The 16,301-nt window shown below is 43.0% G+C and overlaps 1 protein-coding gene across 11 annotated transcripts in view; it reads right to left on the bottom strand.

Annotated features, from left to right (window-relative positions):
* Nucleotides 1–16,301, bottom strand: part of BAG6 (BAG cochaperone 6) — a 64,858-nt gene that overhangs the window by 39,711 nt on the left and 8,846 nt on the right. For 3 of the 11 annotated variants that reach the window (XM_070737706.1, XM_070737708.1, XM_070737707.1), the window contains 4 exons: nucleotides 16,012–16,110; nucleotides 13,965–14,082; nucleotides 7,134–7,354; nucleotides 864–917 (listed from right to left, as the gene is read on the bottom strand). In XM_070737706.1, the coding sequence (XP_070593807.1) occupies nucleotides 864–917; nucleotides 7,134–7,354; nucleotides 13,965–14,082; nucleotides 16,012–16,089 (471 nt within the window). In that variant the 5' untranslated portion in view covers nucleotides 16,090–16,110. The remainder of the gene's footprint in view (nucleotides 1–863; nucleotides 918–7,133; nucleotides 7,355–13,964; nucleotides 14,083–16,011; nucleotides 16,111–16,301) is intronic. The other 8 variants (XM_070737711.1, XM_070737712.1, XM_070737713.1 and 5 more) reach the window with 3 other exon arrangements.

Genomic DNA, 16,301 nt, shown 5'->3' with positions numbered 1-16,301 from the left:
TTTCCTGATTGCTTATTTGTACCCTATGACAATAATTGTTTTACCTCATGATTCTTGATGATCATACCTTTTTCTTTTATGTACACTAAGAGCATATGCACCAATGACAAATTAATTGAGTATCCAATCACACTTGGCCAATAAAGAGTTCTGTTCTGTTCTATTCTTCAATTTCTTGGATAAGAAGAAGCTTCTTCAGCTCTGACTGGATATTGGTGAATGAAATCCTCTGGAGAAGTCCCCTGGAGAAGGGCGGCCTAGAAATTTGATTGATTCATTGATTGATTGATTGGTTGGTTGGTTGGTTGATTGATTGATAAATCCTTCCATTCCCCGCCATCCAATCAGAGCTGAAGAAGCTTCTTGGATGACAAGCGAAACGTCTTCAAAGAAAAACCCAGTTGTCTATTGAAAAAGCGCCTTTGGGACTCTGGATAGAATGTTGAATTGATTAAATTCAGGTGCTTCGGAGAATAGGTTGACTGCCTCTTCTTTGGGACAACCCCTGAGATATTGGAACACTGCTATCATGTCTCCCCTGGTCCTTCTTTTTCATTAAACTAGGCACACCCAGTTCCTGCAACCATTCTTCATATGTTTTAGCCTCCAGTCCCCTAATCATCTTTGTTGCTCTTCTCTGCACTCTTTCCAGAGTCTCAACATCCTTTTTGCATCGTGGCGACCAAAACATTTCAATAAATAAACTTTGTAAAAGGGGGGGGGCGTTTTTTAAAAAGTCAAATAACAATCTACCAGATCTCCTTACATCAGGCTACAGTCAAAAATCCCCGTCATGCCCACATATTAAAATCAATCCATCAATTTTTAACATTTAAATGTTGTCCTTCCCAACCCACGTGTACCTGAATAGGAGCCTGGTCCATATTTATATGAACGTCCACAGACGATCCATCGTTCTTTGGAAAGCAGGGAGTGAGAAATAGACAGAGAAAAAAATTAAAAGGACCAAAAAAAGAAGGGGGGAAAAAAGGAGGTAGTGTGTGCAGGAGAAAAGAACACAAAATAGAGCAGAAAAGAAGGTAAAAACAAAAAACAAAACCCAACACAACCCAGTAGATCAAATTGCCACATCATCATCATCAGGTGTGGGCTGCTGGGGGTTCACAGGGGTTTGGAGGGACCTCTAGCTAAGATTCTATGCAGGTCGGAGAACCCCCAAATCCCACTCCTGGCTGGCCCCTCCCACTGTGCCCCGCCCCTTCCAGGAGTCCTCATGGGGCCCATTTGGCTGCATGAGTAGCTTCAGGTGTCTCACATGCGCGCTCATGCGTCCCAACGAGATTTTTCTTCTGCGCATACACAGGAAGCAAAATCCCACAAGGGGACATGCGAGAGAGATTTCGGGGATTTTTTTTACTTCGGCGTATGCATGGAAGCAAAAATTGCTGAAATCTCACACGCATGCAAGATTTTGCGTTCTGCACATGCACAGAAGCAAAATCTTACTGGGATGCACACACGTGCATGCAAGAAACCCAAAGCTGTGTGTGCAGCGCACTGGTAGCAGTGGTAGGAGGAATCCAGTGCTGGCACAGAGGCTCGGGGAGGGCGAAAAAGAGGCCTATCGGAAGTTCTGGAAGGTCAGAAACGGGCCTATTTCCAAAGGCCTCCAAAGCCTGATGAGCGCATTTTTACCCTCCTGGAGGTTCAAGGAAAGTCTCCAGAGCCCAGGGAGGGCTGGCCCACCCCCCACCCCCATGATGGAGAAGGCCAACTAGGCACGCCCACCCAGCAACCAAGCAGAAAACCCCTTGCTAAAATTTTTGAAGCCCACCCCTGCACACCATCCAAGGCTGAGCTCCACACCCAATTCTTGAAATTACACATCACTTGTGCCATAATGTGAGTGTGCGCTTTTCGGAACTTGTTTCTGCTCCTGTGATTTCACCGCTGCATATCACCAGTCCAATAACTTCCCAAAAATCTCATAGGTGCAGGAGTTTTTAAAAAAAGAAGCAGCGATTATAGGAAGGGACAAATAATGACTTCCAAAAAGGCCTTTTAGAATTCTTTAGAACACTTTTTGTTTCAGTTTTTAAATTTTAATTCCAAGCACCAGCACAAAGGAATAATTAGCCACAAGTTTCTGAAAAGATGGTGCAGAATTCTTAGGCTGGAATCTTATTAGAGGGGCAAAATTTCCAAATGGACACACTCAGAAATGTTTTTGAACTTACTGTTTTGAAATTTTATAAGATAGAGTAAAATAGTTTAAAAATGTCTATAGTAGGATAAAGTTAGATGTGTTATTCATTATACAGTGATCCCTCGATTTGCGCGTTCTCGATTAGCGCGAAACGCTGCAACGCGGTTTTTCAAAAAATATTAATTAAAAAATAAGTCCGCGGTTTTTTTGCTATACCACGGTTTTTCCCACCCGATGACGTCATACGTCATCACCAAGAGTCACTTCTCTGTCTCTTTCTCTTTCTTTCCTGTCACTATGCTTCAATCATTTTCTCATTTCTCTTTTTTCTCCCCTTTTTTCTATCATTTCTCTCTCTCTTTCTTCCTCTCTCACACTCTCTTCCTCCCTTCTCTCTCCCCCCCTCCACTTGCCCACGAGAAGAAAAAAAGCAACCTCTGCCGGGCAGCTCCCCTTGTGCCCCCGCTTTGTGCCTGCCTCTTTTGGGGATTTTTTTTTCTTTTCTTTTTTGCGCTGGCGGCGGGAGCTGTTGGGGAGGGCTCTGCCGGGAAGGCCTCTCAGCTGCAGAGACGAATGGGGGCGGAGGCAACAGCGGAGCCCGGCGCTGGGGCCATGCGAGGCTGTTCATCCAGGGGGGCGTGGACTGGCAAGTGGCCCTCCTTTCTCTCTCTTTCTCAAGATCGCTTGCCGCTTGCCGCTTGCCTATTGCAGCGAAGGAGGCGAAGCAAGGCTCCAAGCTGCAAAGCGGCAAGCGGCAAGCGATCTTGGGGATTCCCCTTTGCCTGGGCGGCGGGAAGACCAAGGGAAGGTTCCTTCAGCCGCCCAACACCTGATCCGCTCCGCAGCGCGGCAGCAGCGAGGCGCCGAAGATGGGGTTTCCCCTTTGCCTTTACCCCATCTTCGGCTCCTCGCTGCTTCCGCGCTGCGGAGCAGATCAGCTATTGGGCGGCTGAAGGAACTTTCCCTTGGTCTTCCCCGCCGCCCACACGCAAACTCCACCATCTGCGCATGTGCGGCCATGAAAAAAATGGCGCACATGCGCAGATGGTAGTTTTTACTTCCGCATCCAGTATAACGCGGAAATCGGTTAGCGCGGGAGGTCTTGGAACGTAACCCCCGCGCTAACCGAGAGATCACTGTAATATATTTCTTGAATAAGTATTTTATGTATAAAGAAATTTAATTAACATAAGAATATAGAGTTAAATTCAATAAGTATCTAATACAAAAGGTGTGCTATTTTTGTATTGATCTGATTACAGTTAGGTTTTTATTTTTTGTAGTAGTTAGACTTCTAAGATAAGCGGAGCAATGGCAGCTCCTTGAGTGTTTAATGTTGTACGTCTTTGCTTGTCTTTTTTAAAAATACAATAAAAAATATTTCAAAAAAAAGAAACAAATGTAAATCCTCAGGTATGGTAGGTAGCTCATGCGCTATACATCCCTAAATGGTTATTATCCGAAGCATTATCACAAGGCTGTGTAATTTCAGAAAAGGCTCTCGCAACACCTGCTTTGCTTGCCACTGTGTTCTCAAATATAAGCCCCCCCCCCCCGCCAAGCCTTATTTAAAGATGGATATGGACTACCTGGACGATCGTCAAGTCAGAAATACAGAGAAGCACACAAGAGGGAGAGAGGGAAGGTTGTTCCTGACGAGCCCCAGTAAGTACAAACACACACACACACACAAACACACACACACACATGGGATTGTCATTTCTTAGTCTAGATCAGAGGTCAGCAACCCGCGACTCTGGAGCCGCATGCGGCTCTTTCATCCCTATCGCTCAAAATATGCGTTCACTACTGCCAACGTGTGATACCCATCGACATTCAGTTTATTTAAAGCCCTACATGGCATTGGACCAGATTACCTCCGGAACCGCCTGCTACCGCACGAATCCCAGCGACCGATAAGGTCCCACAGAGTTGGCCTTCTCCAGGTCCCGTCGATTAAACCATGTTGTTTGGCGGGCCCCAGGGGAAGAGCCTTCTCTGTGGCAGCCCAGGCCCTCTGCAATCAACTCCCCCCCCCCGAGATTAGAACTGCACCCACCCTCGTCTTTCGCAAATTACTTAAGACTCACTTATGCCGCCAGTCATGGGGGAGTTAAGATATTCCTTCCCCCTAGGCCATTACAAGTTATGCATGGTATGTTTGTGTGTATGTTTGGTTTTATAATAAGGGTTTTTAGTTGTTTTATTAATTGGATTGTTACATGCTGTTTTTATCATTGTTGTTAGCCGCCCCGAGTCTGCGGAGTGGGGAGGCATACAAATCCAATAAATGAATGAATGAATTAATTAATTAATTAATTAATTAATAATAATAATAATAATAATAATAATAATAATAAGCTTTTCTACCACCGATAGGCCAAACATGGATAAATGCAAGAAAAGAAAAGTTTCAGAAGAAAACAGAACTTTTAATTCAACGAGTCTACGGAGAGGGGCAGCATACAAATCTAATAAATGAATGAATGAATGAATGAATACAAACAAACAAACAAACAAACAAATAAATAAATAAATTTGCTAGTTTTGTGGCCACTCAGGAAATAAGTCAGGCAAGGGAAGTTTTGTGGCTCCCGGTGTTTTCTTTTCTGTGGAAAACGTGCCCAAATGGCTCTCTGAGTATATAAAGGGTTGCCGACCCCTGGTCTAGATTAATACAAGTAGTCCTTGGCTTACAACAGTTCATTTAGTGACCGTTCAAAGTCACAACGGCACTGAGAGGGGAAAAAAGACTTAGGACCATTTTTCCCATGCCCAATAGCCATGTGATTTTACGCTGAGATGCTTTTGACAACTGACTCACATTTATGACAGTTGTACTTCTCCTGGGGTCACATGATTTCCCGTTTTGCAACCTTATGACCAGCAAAGTTCAATGGGAAAACAAAGATTCACTTAACAACCGTCTGACTAATATAACAATCGCAGCAGGTTCGTTAGCAAGACAGAAGGGAAAGTCGTAAAATTGGCGGGGGGGGGATTCCAAAATGTATCACCACTGCCAATGTGTGATACCCATTGACATTCAGTTTATTAAGCTTTTCGACCACCGATAGGCCACACATGGATAAATCCAAGAAAAGAAAAGTTTCAGAAGAAAACAGAACTTTTCATTCAACTATAGTTTTGTGGCCAAAACAGACAAAATTTCTCCAACCAAAACCAATGATCGCCTGATCAAAATTCATATGGCTTGGCAACTGATTCGCATTTATGATGGCGGCATTCCTCCCTTTGCCGAACAGGCAAAGTTAAACGCACTGGGTAACAACAACCGAAGTGCCTACCTGGACTTCAGCAAAGCCTTTGATACGGTTCCACATAAAGAGCTGATAGATAAATTAGTGAAGATTGGACTTAATCCCTGGATAGTTCAATGGATTTGCAGCTGGCTGAAGCGTAGACATCAGAGAGTTATTGTTAATGGCAAGTATTCTGAGCAGAGTCAGGTTACAAGCGGTGTGCCACAAGGGTCTGTTCTGGGTCCTATTCTTTTTAATATGTTTGTGAGTGACATAGGGGAAGGTTTGGTAGGGAAAGTTTGCCTATTTGCCGATGACTCTAAAGTGTGCAATAGGGTTGATATTCCTGGAGGCGTCTGTAATATGGTAAATGATTTAGCTTTACTAGATAAATGGTCTAAGCAATGGAAACTGCAGTTTAATGTTTCCAAATGTAAAATAATGCACTTGGGGAAAAGGAATCCTCAATCTGAGTATTGTATTGGCAGTTCAGTGTTGGCAAATACTTCAAAAGAAAAGGATTTAGGGGTAGTGATTTCTGACAGTCTCAAAATGGGTGAACAGTGCAGTCAGGCGGTAGGGAAAGCAAGTAGGATGCTTGGCTGCATAGCTAGAGGTATAACAAGCAGGAAGAGGGAGATTATGATCCCACTATATAGAATGCTGGTGAGACCACATTTGGAATACTGTGTTCAGTTCTGGAGACCTCACCTACAAAAAGATATTGACAAAATTGAACGGGTCCAAAGACGGGCTACAAGAATGGTGGAAGGTCTTAAGCATAAAACGTATCAGGAAAGACTTAATGAACTCAATCTGTATAGTCTGGAGGACAGAAGGAAAAGGGGGGACATGATCGAAACATTTAAATATATTAAAGGGTTAAATAAGGTCCAGGAGGGAAGTGTTTTTAATAGGAAAGTGAACACAAGAACAAGGGGACACAATCTGAAGTTAGTTGGGGGAAAGATCAAAAGCAACATGAGAAAATATTATTTTACTGAAAGAGTAGTAGATCCTTGGAACAAACTTCCAGCAGATGTGGTAGATAAATCCACAGTAACTGAATTTAAACATGCCTGGGATAAACATATATCCATCCTAAGATAAAATACAGAAAATAGTATAAGGGCAGACTAGATGGACCATGAGGTCTTTTTCTGCCGTCAGACTTCTATGTTTCTATGTTTCTATGTGATTCGCTTAGCAACTCTGGCAAGGAAAGTCGTAAAGTGGGACAATGTCTCGCTGAGGAATGTCTCGCTGAGCAACAGAAACATTGGGGTCCATTATAGTTGTAAACCAAGGACTACCTCTACTTCTTTTCTTTTTTTTAGATCTCCCAAGCAACAGGAAGAAAGGTCCCATGGATGTTTCAAACCCACGCAGTAATCACAAAGACAAGCCAAACAGACGGACAAGCCAGACAGTCGTTCTGGTTGTAACACTGTTGTTCACAACACACCCGTCCAAGCCAGGAATGACAGTTCAGGAATGGCTGACACTGGCCCCACTCTGAGCAAAGGCAGAAGGGAGGAACCCAAAGCAAACCCGCCGCAATCTCCCCACTACCACTGTAGCAGCGCACAAGCGAGTTTCCCTTCACGTTTTATTAATGGGAAAGGGACGAAAAGCAGCGAGGGGGCGCCCGAATACTTTCCCCTTGCCCCTGCAGCGGCAGCAACTCTCTGGCTAAAACTCACTTGTGTGGGTGGCTGCGGGTCCATAATGCTTACTGGTAAGTTGAAGGTTCCCACCATCACGTAGCTGTTGGCGTTGCGGTCATGGACAGTGGAAGCTGACCCCCGGGGTCCTGTGTTGTTGTGAGGGGCAGAGGACAAGCCGGCTCCTGAAGGCCCTCCCGAGGGCGACTGGGTCTGGGGAGGTGCACGTTCCACCAAGTGGATGACTTTGCCTCCAACATCTGCCAAATCAAATAAAATAAAAACAAATCAGGATACATGATCAGATTTCCTTACAGACATCTCGTTCTAAGTCTGGCTGCATTGGAGCCTAGAATCGAAGAACTGGGAGTTTTTAAGAAGAGATTGGACAAACAAACAAACAAACAAACAAACAAATAAATAAATAAATAAACAAACAATATAATAATAGTTCTAAATGTATTATAAAATATATTATATTGTATCAACATGTACAGGTAGTCCTCAGCTTAACCACAATTGAGCCCAAATTTTAAGTGAGACTTTTGTTATTTATTTTATTTTATTTATTTATTTGATTGGATTTCTATGCTGCCCTTCTCCGCAGACTGAGGGCAGCTTACAACAGTTAAGTAAGACGTTTGTTTGTTTGTTTGTTTATTTGTTGTTTTTGTTTTTTACTTCTATGCCGCCCAGACCCAAAGGACCCGAAGGACTAGTTAGTTAGTTCAATTTGTATGCTGTCCAACTCCTTAAGTACTCTGGGCAGCTATATTGTAATATATAAGATGTAATATAAGATGTGCAAGATGTACGTAGATTTCCAAACATGTATGCATGTACATTTCTAGCAGGAAAACAATTGCTAAACAAAAGGGCAACCACTTTATTTCCCAACCAGAATGTCTTGAGACCAATTTCAAACTTTCATTCTAACAATTTTACACTCCACCGTAACCCAGCGGGTAGGAGTCTCAGCCAATAAGCACCTCATGCAAAATATGAATTTCATTCCCGGCAGCCTTTATGGAAGCAAAACACCAAAATTTTGGTTATCACCCATAAAGCCCTACATGGCTTAGAACCAGACTATTTATGGGACTGATTCCTGCCGCATACCACACAGCAACTGATTAGAGACCACAGGCTGGCCTTCTCCTGGTCCCGTCGATTAAGCCGTGTCAGTTGGCCTTCTCTGTGTCAGCCCCGGCTTTCTGGAACCAACTACTTCCCGAGGTCCGTACTGCCCCCACCCTACTGGCTTTTCGGAAAGCCTTGAAAACCTGGCTCTTCTGGCAGGCCTGGGGGCCATGAGCACTAATATCACTTAATTCCAGCCTAAATAAGATTTGGGTGGGATGCATGATATGGTATGATTGTATTTTAGGGGTTTATAGGGCAATGATGTTAATGAAATGTTTTTAGAGCAATGTTGTAAATGATATTATATTGTTTTATGATTGTATTGTTGATAGATAGACAGACAGACAGACAGACAGACAGATTATAGATAGTGGAAAGATTGTCCCAGCCACGTGCTGTAATGCAGCCATGTGTCCAGCCTCCACTTCCACAGCGCCCCCCGAGGAGGAGGGCTGTGTGGACAACTGTCGGTTCAGGAAGATTGCGTGCAGTTGAGCAAAAACTTAGCAATTTTGGTCTCTCTGTATCGAATTCCTATAGTGTTCTTGCGGATTTAAATAGTAAGGATGTTGGAGATATTAGCAAGGTCCCTCAGGCAGAGAATGAGGGGATGTTCAAAGGGGAAGTTGTCGTAAATGTCACCAAACCATCAAGTACAATTAGTAGAAATAAAAAGAGGACACATTTTCTTGTGGGTGATTCGACCGTTAGAGGTGTTGATTTGGGACAGAGCAAGGATGTGGTGAAGGTGCTGAGGTGTCTCCCAGGGGCCACTGCCAGCAGGGACAGGAGGCGGATTACAAACATTGTTAAGACTGTGAGTAAAGGTAATAACGTTGATGTGGTGGTGCATCTTGGCACAAATGATTTGTCCCAGAGAAATGTTAATGTAGTAAAAAGAGATTTTCAATGTCTAAGTGTGGAGCTGGGTAAAATAACTGATTCAGTGACTTTCTCAGAGGTGTTACCAGTTTGTGGCCAAGAGGATAAAACAACGTGTATCAGAGAGTTTAATGTGTGGTTAAGGCAGTGGTGTAAAGCTGAAGGTTTTGGCTATGTAAATCATGATGTCAGTAGGTGGTCTAATTGGGAGTTGTTTAAGAGGGATGGTTTGCATCCATCATACAGAGGTACCCAGGTGCTCGGTGAGGAATTCAGAACTTTTTTGGACAGGCATTTAAACTAGGTAAAGGGGACAGAGATGTAACTGATGTGGGTGATTTCTGTCCCCGACCAATGAGGATAAAGCATTTTTTGGAAGCTTATGAAAAGGGAGCTGCAAATAATATAGATGTAGTTGTTGATGATAAGGGGCAAACTAATAACGAAAATAATGTTCTTCGGGTAATGTGCACAAAGGCTCGAAGCTTGAGCAACAAGCTCTGTGAATTAATGGCCATAATATCTAGAGATAATTTGGACCTGGTTGCCATAACTGAGACATGGTTTAAGGATTCTAATGAATGGGAAATATCCATACCAGGATATACACTGTATAGGAAGGATAGAATAGAGAGAAGGGGAGGTGGAGTAGCCATTTATATTAAAGAAAGTCTAAAAACAACACTAATTCAAAATACGTGTCAAGATCTAGAGACTCTCTGGATTTGCATGCAAAATAAAGAAGGTTCTGTCATTAGAATTGGGGTGATCTATAGGCCTCCAGGGCAATCCAAGGAATATGACAACAAGATGGTGGATGAAATTACCCAAATGGCAGTAAAGGGAGATATTGTGGTTATGGGTGATTTCAACATGCCTGATGTTGACTGGAATATCCCCAGTGCCCTTACATGCAAAAGTAAGAATATAGTAGAGGCCTTTACAGGAGCAGCTCTGGCACAGCTGGTTAAGACACCAACTAGAGGGGAGAATATTCTAGATTTAGTTTTTACGAATGGGAATTGGGTTTCAGATGTCAAGGTGGGAGAAAATTTAGGTTGCAGTGACCATCTATGTTTGTGGTTTGATGTAAAAACTCATTGTGAGCAATCCTATAATGCAACCAGAGTATTGGATTTCAGAAAAACAAATTTTAATGCAATGGGAGAATATTTAGATAATGAATTAAAGGGGAGGGATAAAATGGCAGGAGCGAGAATCCAGTGGACTGTATTAAAAAAGGCCATCTTAAAAGCCACTGGACTGTATGTAAGACAAATAACTAAAGGTAAAAGGAAGAAGAAACCGCTATGGTTTAGCAATGATGTAAGGGGTATAGTCAATGAAAAAAAGGCTGCCTATAGGAGGTATAAAGAGTCTGGAAGTATAGCTGATAGGGAGGTATATAAAATGAGACAGAAGGAGGCGAAACAAATAATATATGCTGCTAAAGCCTCAAAAGAGGAAGAAATTGCCAAATCTGTAAAGAAGGGGGATAAAACCTTCTTCAGATATATTAATGATAAGAAGAAGAAAAACTGCGGCATCACGAAGCTTAGTACCGGGAATAATACATGCATTAATGGGAATAAGGAGATCGCTGACCATTTCAATAGCTACTTCTGTTCAGTTTTCTCAAAAGACACCTTACAAAATAATACTATAGAGGGATATAGCATTGCTTCCAGCTGTACGGATTCAGCTCCAGTGATCTTAGAAGCCGATGTCTTAGAAGAACTTGAACGATTAAAGATAAATAAGGCAATGGGTCCAGATGGCATCCACCCCAGAGTTCTTAAAGAACTCAGATCTGTCATTACTACCCCCCTGACTGATTTGTTTAACCAATCCTTGTTAACAGGAGAAGTTCCTGAGGATTGGAGAATGGCCAGTGTTGTGCCTATTCACAAGAAGGGCAGTAGAGAAGAAACTGGTAACTACAGGCCAGTTAGCTTGACATCAGTTGTAGTTAAAATGATGGAGACTCTACTCAAAAAGAGGATAAATCAGCACCTAAAAAACAATAACTTATTGGACCCAAATCAGCATGGCTTTACTGAAGGCAAATCATGTCAGACTAATCTCATTGATTTCTTTGACTATGTCACAAAGGTGTTGGATGAAGGTGGTGCCGTGGATATTGCCTACCTGGACTTCAGCAAAGCCTTTGATACGGTTCCACATAAAGAGCTGATAGATAAATTAGTGAAGATTGGACTTAATCCCTGGATAGTTCAATGGATTTGCAGCTGGCTGAAGCGTAGACATCAGAGAGTTATTGTTAATGGCGAGTATTCTGAGCAGAGTCAGGTTACAAGCGGTGTGCCACAAGGGTCTGTTCTGGGTCCTATTCTTTTTAATATATTTGTGAGTGACATAGGGGAAGGTTTGGTAGGGAAGGTTTGCCTATTTGCCGATGACTCTAAAGTGTGCAATAGGGTTGATATTCCTGGAGGCGTCTGTAATATGGTAAATGATTTAGCTTTACTAGATAAATGGTCTAAGCAATGGAAACTGCAGTTTAATGTTTCCAAATGTAAAATAATGCACTTGGGGAAAAGGAATCCTCAATCTGAGTATTGTATTGGCAGTTCTGTGTTGGCAAATACTTCAAAAGAAAAGGATTTAGGGGTAGTGATTTCTGACAGTCTCAAAATGGGTGAACAGTGCAGTCAGGCGGTAGGGAAAGCAAGTAGGATGCTTGGCTGCATAGCTAGAGGTATAACAAGCAGGAAGAGGGAGATTATGATCCCACTATATAGAATGCTGGTGAGACCACATTTGGAATACTGTGTTCAGTTCTGGAGACCTCACCTACAAAAAGATATTGACAAAATTGAATGGGTCCAAAGACGGGCTACAAGAATGGTGGAAGGTCTTAAGCATAAAACGTATCAGGAAAGACTTAATGAACTCAATCTGTATAGTCTGGAGGACAGAAGGAAAAGGGGGGACATGATCGAAACATTTAAATATATTAAAGGGTTAAATAAGGTCCAGGAGGGAAGTGTTTTTAATAGGAAAGTGAACACAAGAACAAGGGGACACAATCTGAAGTTAGTTGGGGGAAAGATCAAAAGCAACATGAGAAAATATTATTTTACTGAAAGAGTAGTAGATCCTTGGAACAAACTTCCAGCAGACGTGGTAGATAAATCCACAGTAACTGAATTTAAACATGCCTGGGATAAATATATATCCATCCTAAGATAAAATACAGAAAATAGTATAAGGGCAGACTAGATGGACAATGAGGTCTTTTTCTGCCGTCAGACTTCTATGTTTCTATGATAGATAGATAGATAGATAGATAGATAGATAGATAGATAGATAGATAGATAGATAGATAGATAGATAGAATGATGAGAGACAGACAGACAGACAGACAGACAGACAAGACAGACAGACAGATTATAGATAGAGTCTGTGGAGAGGGGCGGCATATAAATCCAATAAATAAACAGATAGATAGATAGATAGATAGATAGATAGATAGATAGATAGATAGATAGATAGATAGATAGATAATAATAATAATAATAATAATTTATTAGATTTGTATGCCGCCCCTCTCCGAAGACTCGGGGCGGCTCACAACAAGCGATAAAACAATATTGTACAGGCACAAATCTAATATTAAGAAAAAAAACTAAAAACCCTATCAATTTAAAAAAAAACCAAACAACACATACATACCAAACATAAATTATAATAAGCCTGGGGGAAAGATGTCTCAAATCCCCCATGCCTGGCGGTATAGATGGGTCTTAAGTAGTTTACGGAAGACAAGGAGGGTGGGAGCAGTTCTAATCTCCGGGGGGAGTTGATTCCAGAGGGCCGGGGCCGCCACAGAGAAGGCTCTTCCCCTGGGGCCCGCCAGACGACCGATCTGGCATTGAGTAGCAGCAGCTTGAGCCCAGGGCCCGGATTACACTCGTCACCAGGGCTCCGGTTTGAGCTCATGGGACCGGAACAAGGGATCGCTATTAAGCAGCGATCTCTTTTTCCTCCAGAATGGCTAGCCCCGTGACTCCCGCCATATCTACCTCTCCCCAGCAGGACCGGAATATTCTGGCCCTCTGTCACCCCAGAGAAAGATACCCCCATCCCTCCTGTCTCTCTACCGCCAGGTAGGCTAAATTCTGCATTCATACTGACCCTATTGTTCCCATACATACCGTCCCACTCACCCCACCCGTTCATATTATAAAAATTGCAATTACCATTTACCTCATCCATACCCCACCCATCCTGCAAGTTAGTCCCACCATTCATTCGATTCATTTCATATACGTATACCTTCCATCTGATCCCAAATATCCATCACTAAAATTACCCCCCAATAAATTAGTTAAAAAATGTATAAAAATTAAAAAAATAGTTAATTAATTAAAAAGGTTAACCAGTCAGTTATAAAATTAATCTGAGACAATTATATAGATAGAATCAATTAATATAGATAGATGATAGACAGGCAGACAGACAGACAGATTATAGATAGAGTCTGCGGAGAGCGGCGACATATAAATCCGATAGATAGATAGATAGATAGATAGATAGATAGATAGATAGATAGATAGATAGATAGATAGATAGATAGATAGATAGACAGGCGATAGACAGGCAGGCAGGCAGGCAGGCAGGCAGGCAGGCAGGCAGGCAGGCAGGCAGGCAGGCAGGCAGGCAGGCAGACAGACAGACAGACAGACAAACAAATAATTTTGTGGGACCTTTCCCAGCATGAACTTGGCCCTACCCTGGTTCAGACCCACCCTCTCTCTCTCCCAAAGGCTCCCCTGTTCAATTCAAACCCCACCCCCAACTTCCTTTGGGTTCCCGACTCACTGTATTCTTTCAACTTCTTGTCATCTTGTAGGACTCTCCCTTGATAGATGAGCCGCTGTTTTTCGGAGGGAATGTTGACTGAGCCCGCTATGTGCTCCTTGAACTCTTTCACGGTGATCTACAGAGCAAAAAGAAAAATGAAAAGAAACAAGGAAGGTGAGGGGAAACCCACCAGAAGTGCTGTGAGCTTCCCAGGCATACCGGCAGGCGCTGCTGTCAAGTCAACGCTCAGGTGGGGTGACCGCGGGGAGATGGGAGTGGAGAGGAGCAGTGGGGAAGGGGAGGCCTCCAATGACCATCACCATAGAGTGGGAACCACACTCACAGAGTGGCCGCTGCCCTGGCTGGGGCTTGTAAGCTGCAGAGCTGGAGTTTATGGGAGAGGGGGGGAAAAGACTCCTGCTGCTTTCTTTGCATGCAGCCGAAAGCAGAACAGCATAAGTCTTTCTTTCTTTCTCTCTCTCTCTCCCAAACTCCCATTCCTATTTATTTAATTATTTATTTATTTATTAGATTTGTATGCCGCCCCTTTCCGTAGACTCGGGGCAGCTCACAACACAATAAAAACAGTTTATAACAAATCTAATAATTTACAATTTAAAATATTAAAAAACCCCATTATTAAACAGACATACACACAAGCATACCATACATAAATTGTATAGGCCCGGGGGAGATATTTCAGTTCCCCCATGCCTGACAACAAAGGTGGGTTTTAAGGAGCTTGCGAAAGGCGAGGAGGGTAGGGGCAGTTCTAATCTCTGGGGGGAGCTGGTTCCAGAGAGTCGAGGCCGCCACAGAGAAGGCTCTTCCCCTGGGGCCCGCCAACCGACATTGTTTAGTTGACGGGACCCGGAGAAGGCCAACTCTGTGGGACCTAATCAGTCGCTGGGATTCGTGCGGCATCAGGCGGTCCCATGAAGGGCTTTAAAGGTCGTAACCAACACTTTGAATTGTGACCGGAAATTGATCGGCAACCAATGCAGACTGCGGAGTGTTGGTGTAACATGGGCATACCTAGGGAAGACCATGACTGCTCTCGCAGCTGCATTCTGCACGATCTGAAGTTTCCAATCTAATAAATAAATAAATTCCTGCTGCTTCCAAATCCCAGCCAGGGCAGCGGCCACTCTGAGAATGTGCTTCCCGCTCTATGGTGACAGCCCACCCCACCTCCTGCACCACAAAAATAATAAGCACCCCACCCCAATAATAAGGCCATTATGGGAGGTCAAAAAAATATAAGGCCCTGTCTTATTTTCGAGGAAACACAGTACACACAAACAAATAACAATTTATTGGCATCTTACCATAGGATAACTCTGGGCCACTTACACTCACATCAAAGTTAAAACATAAAAAGTTAAAATCTAACTGCCTCACTTAACAATAAAAATATTAGGCCAAATTCTGGTTGTAAGTTGAGGACCACCTAGTACAATGGTTCTCAATCTATGGGTCAGGACCCCTTTGGGGGGTTGAACGACCGTTTCACAGGGGTTGCTTAAGACCATGGGAAAAGACAAATTCCCCATGGTGTTAGGAACTAAAGCTTCTACTCTGGTGCCTTGGAACATATTTTTACAATCCGACCAATCACGTGTTTGCAGTTGGGGTGTCCCTCTGACCTTCCTGCCAATCATCTTAAAGCTCTTTTGGGAGAATTGGTGCTAGACTTATGGTTGGGGGTCACCACAACATGAGTAACTATATTAAGGGGTCGGAGAATCAAAAAGATTGAGAATCTCTAACTCCTAGTACTATCATTTCTTCCTAGCAGAATTAAATATTTAGCTGCTGCTACTCTCAGACTTCGGCCTGCAGGTTTATTGCATTTGTTCTTCACACCAGTCCCTCCAGACTTCTTTTTTTTATTTCTTCCTGACCAACAAATAGGCCCAGAGATGATCTGCTCGTAATCTGTTACCTTAAAGCAGGTACTTGTGAGTTCTGCAAAGCAACACCAATGCACTGTTGAGATACCCCAGGCATAAGTCAACAGTCCCATCCACTTTCCTGCCATTTATCCAACTTTAGGGGATCTTACCTCTCCTTCTACTGTGAATGTTCTTGTCTGAGAGTCCAAGGTTTTTATCATCACCTCAAGGTTCTCCAGCTCCGCCATGATTAACTACAGATTTTTTTTCTGTAAGGAACAAGAAAACTGGTAAATGTCTATGGAGATTCTCAATCATCCAGGTCACAGTTGTCCCAAAGGTGCTTTTTCAAGAGCAAGTGTCTTTGGAGAGGGGCGGCATACAAATCTAATAAATAATAATAATTAATAAGTGGACTTTCTGGGGGGTTTTTCTCATCCAAGAAGCTTCGTCAGCTCTG

This window comes from Erythrolamprus reginae, chromosome 2, assembly GCF_031021105.1.
Source record: "Erythrolamprus reginae isolate rEryReg1 chromosome 2, rEryReg1.hap1, whole genome shotgun sequence".
Taxonomy (NCBI): domain Eukaryota; kingdom Metazoa; phylum Chordata; class Lepidosauria; order Squamata; family Dipsadidae; genus Erythrolamprus; species Erythrolamprus reginae.
The sequence above is the reverse complement of the archived record's forward strand: the minus strand, read 5'-3'. Positions and strand labels throughout refer to the sequence as shown.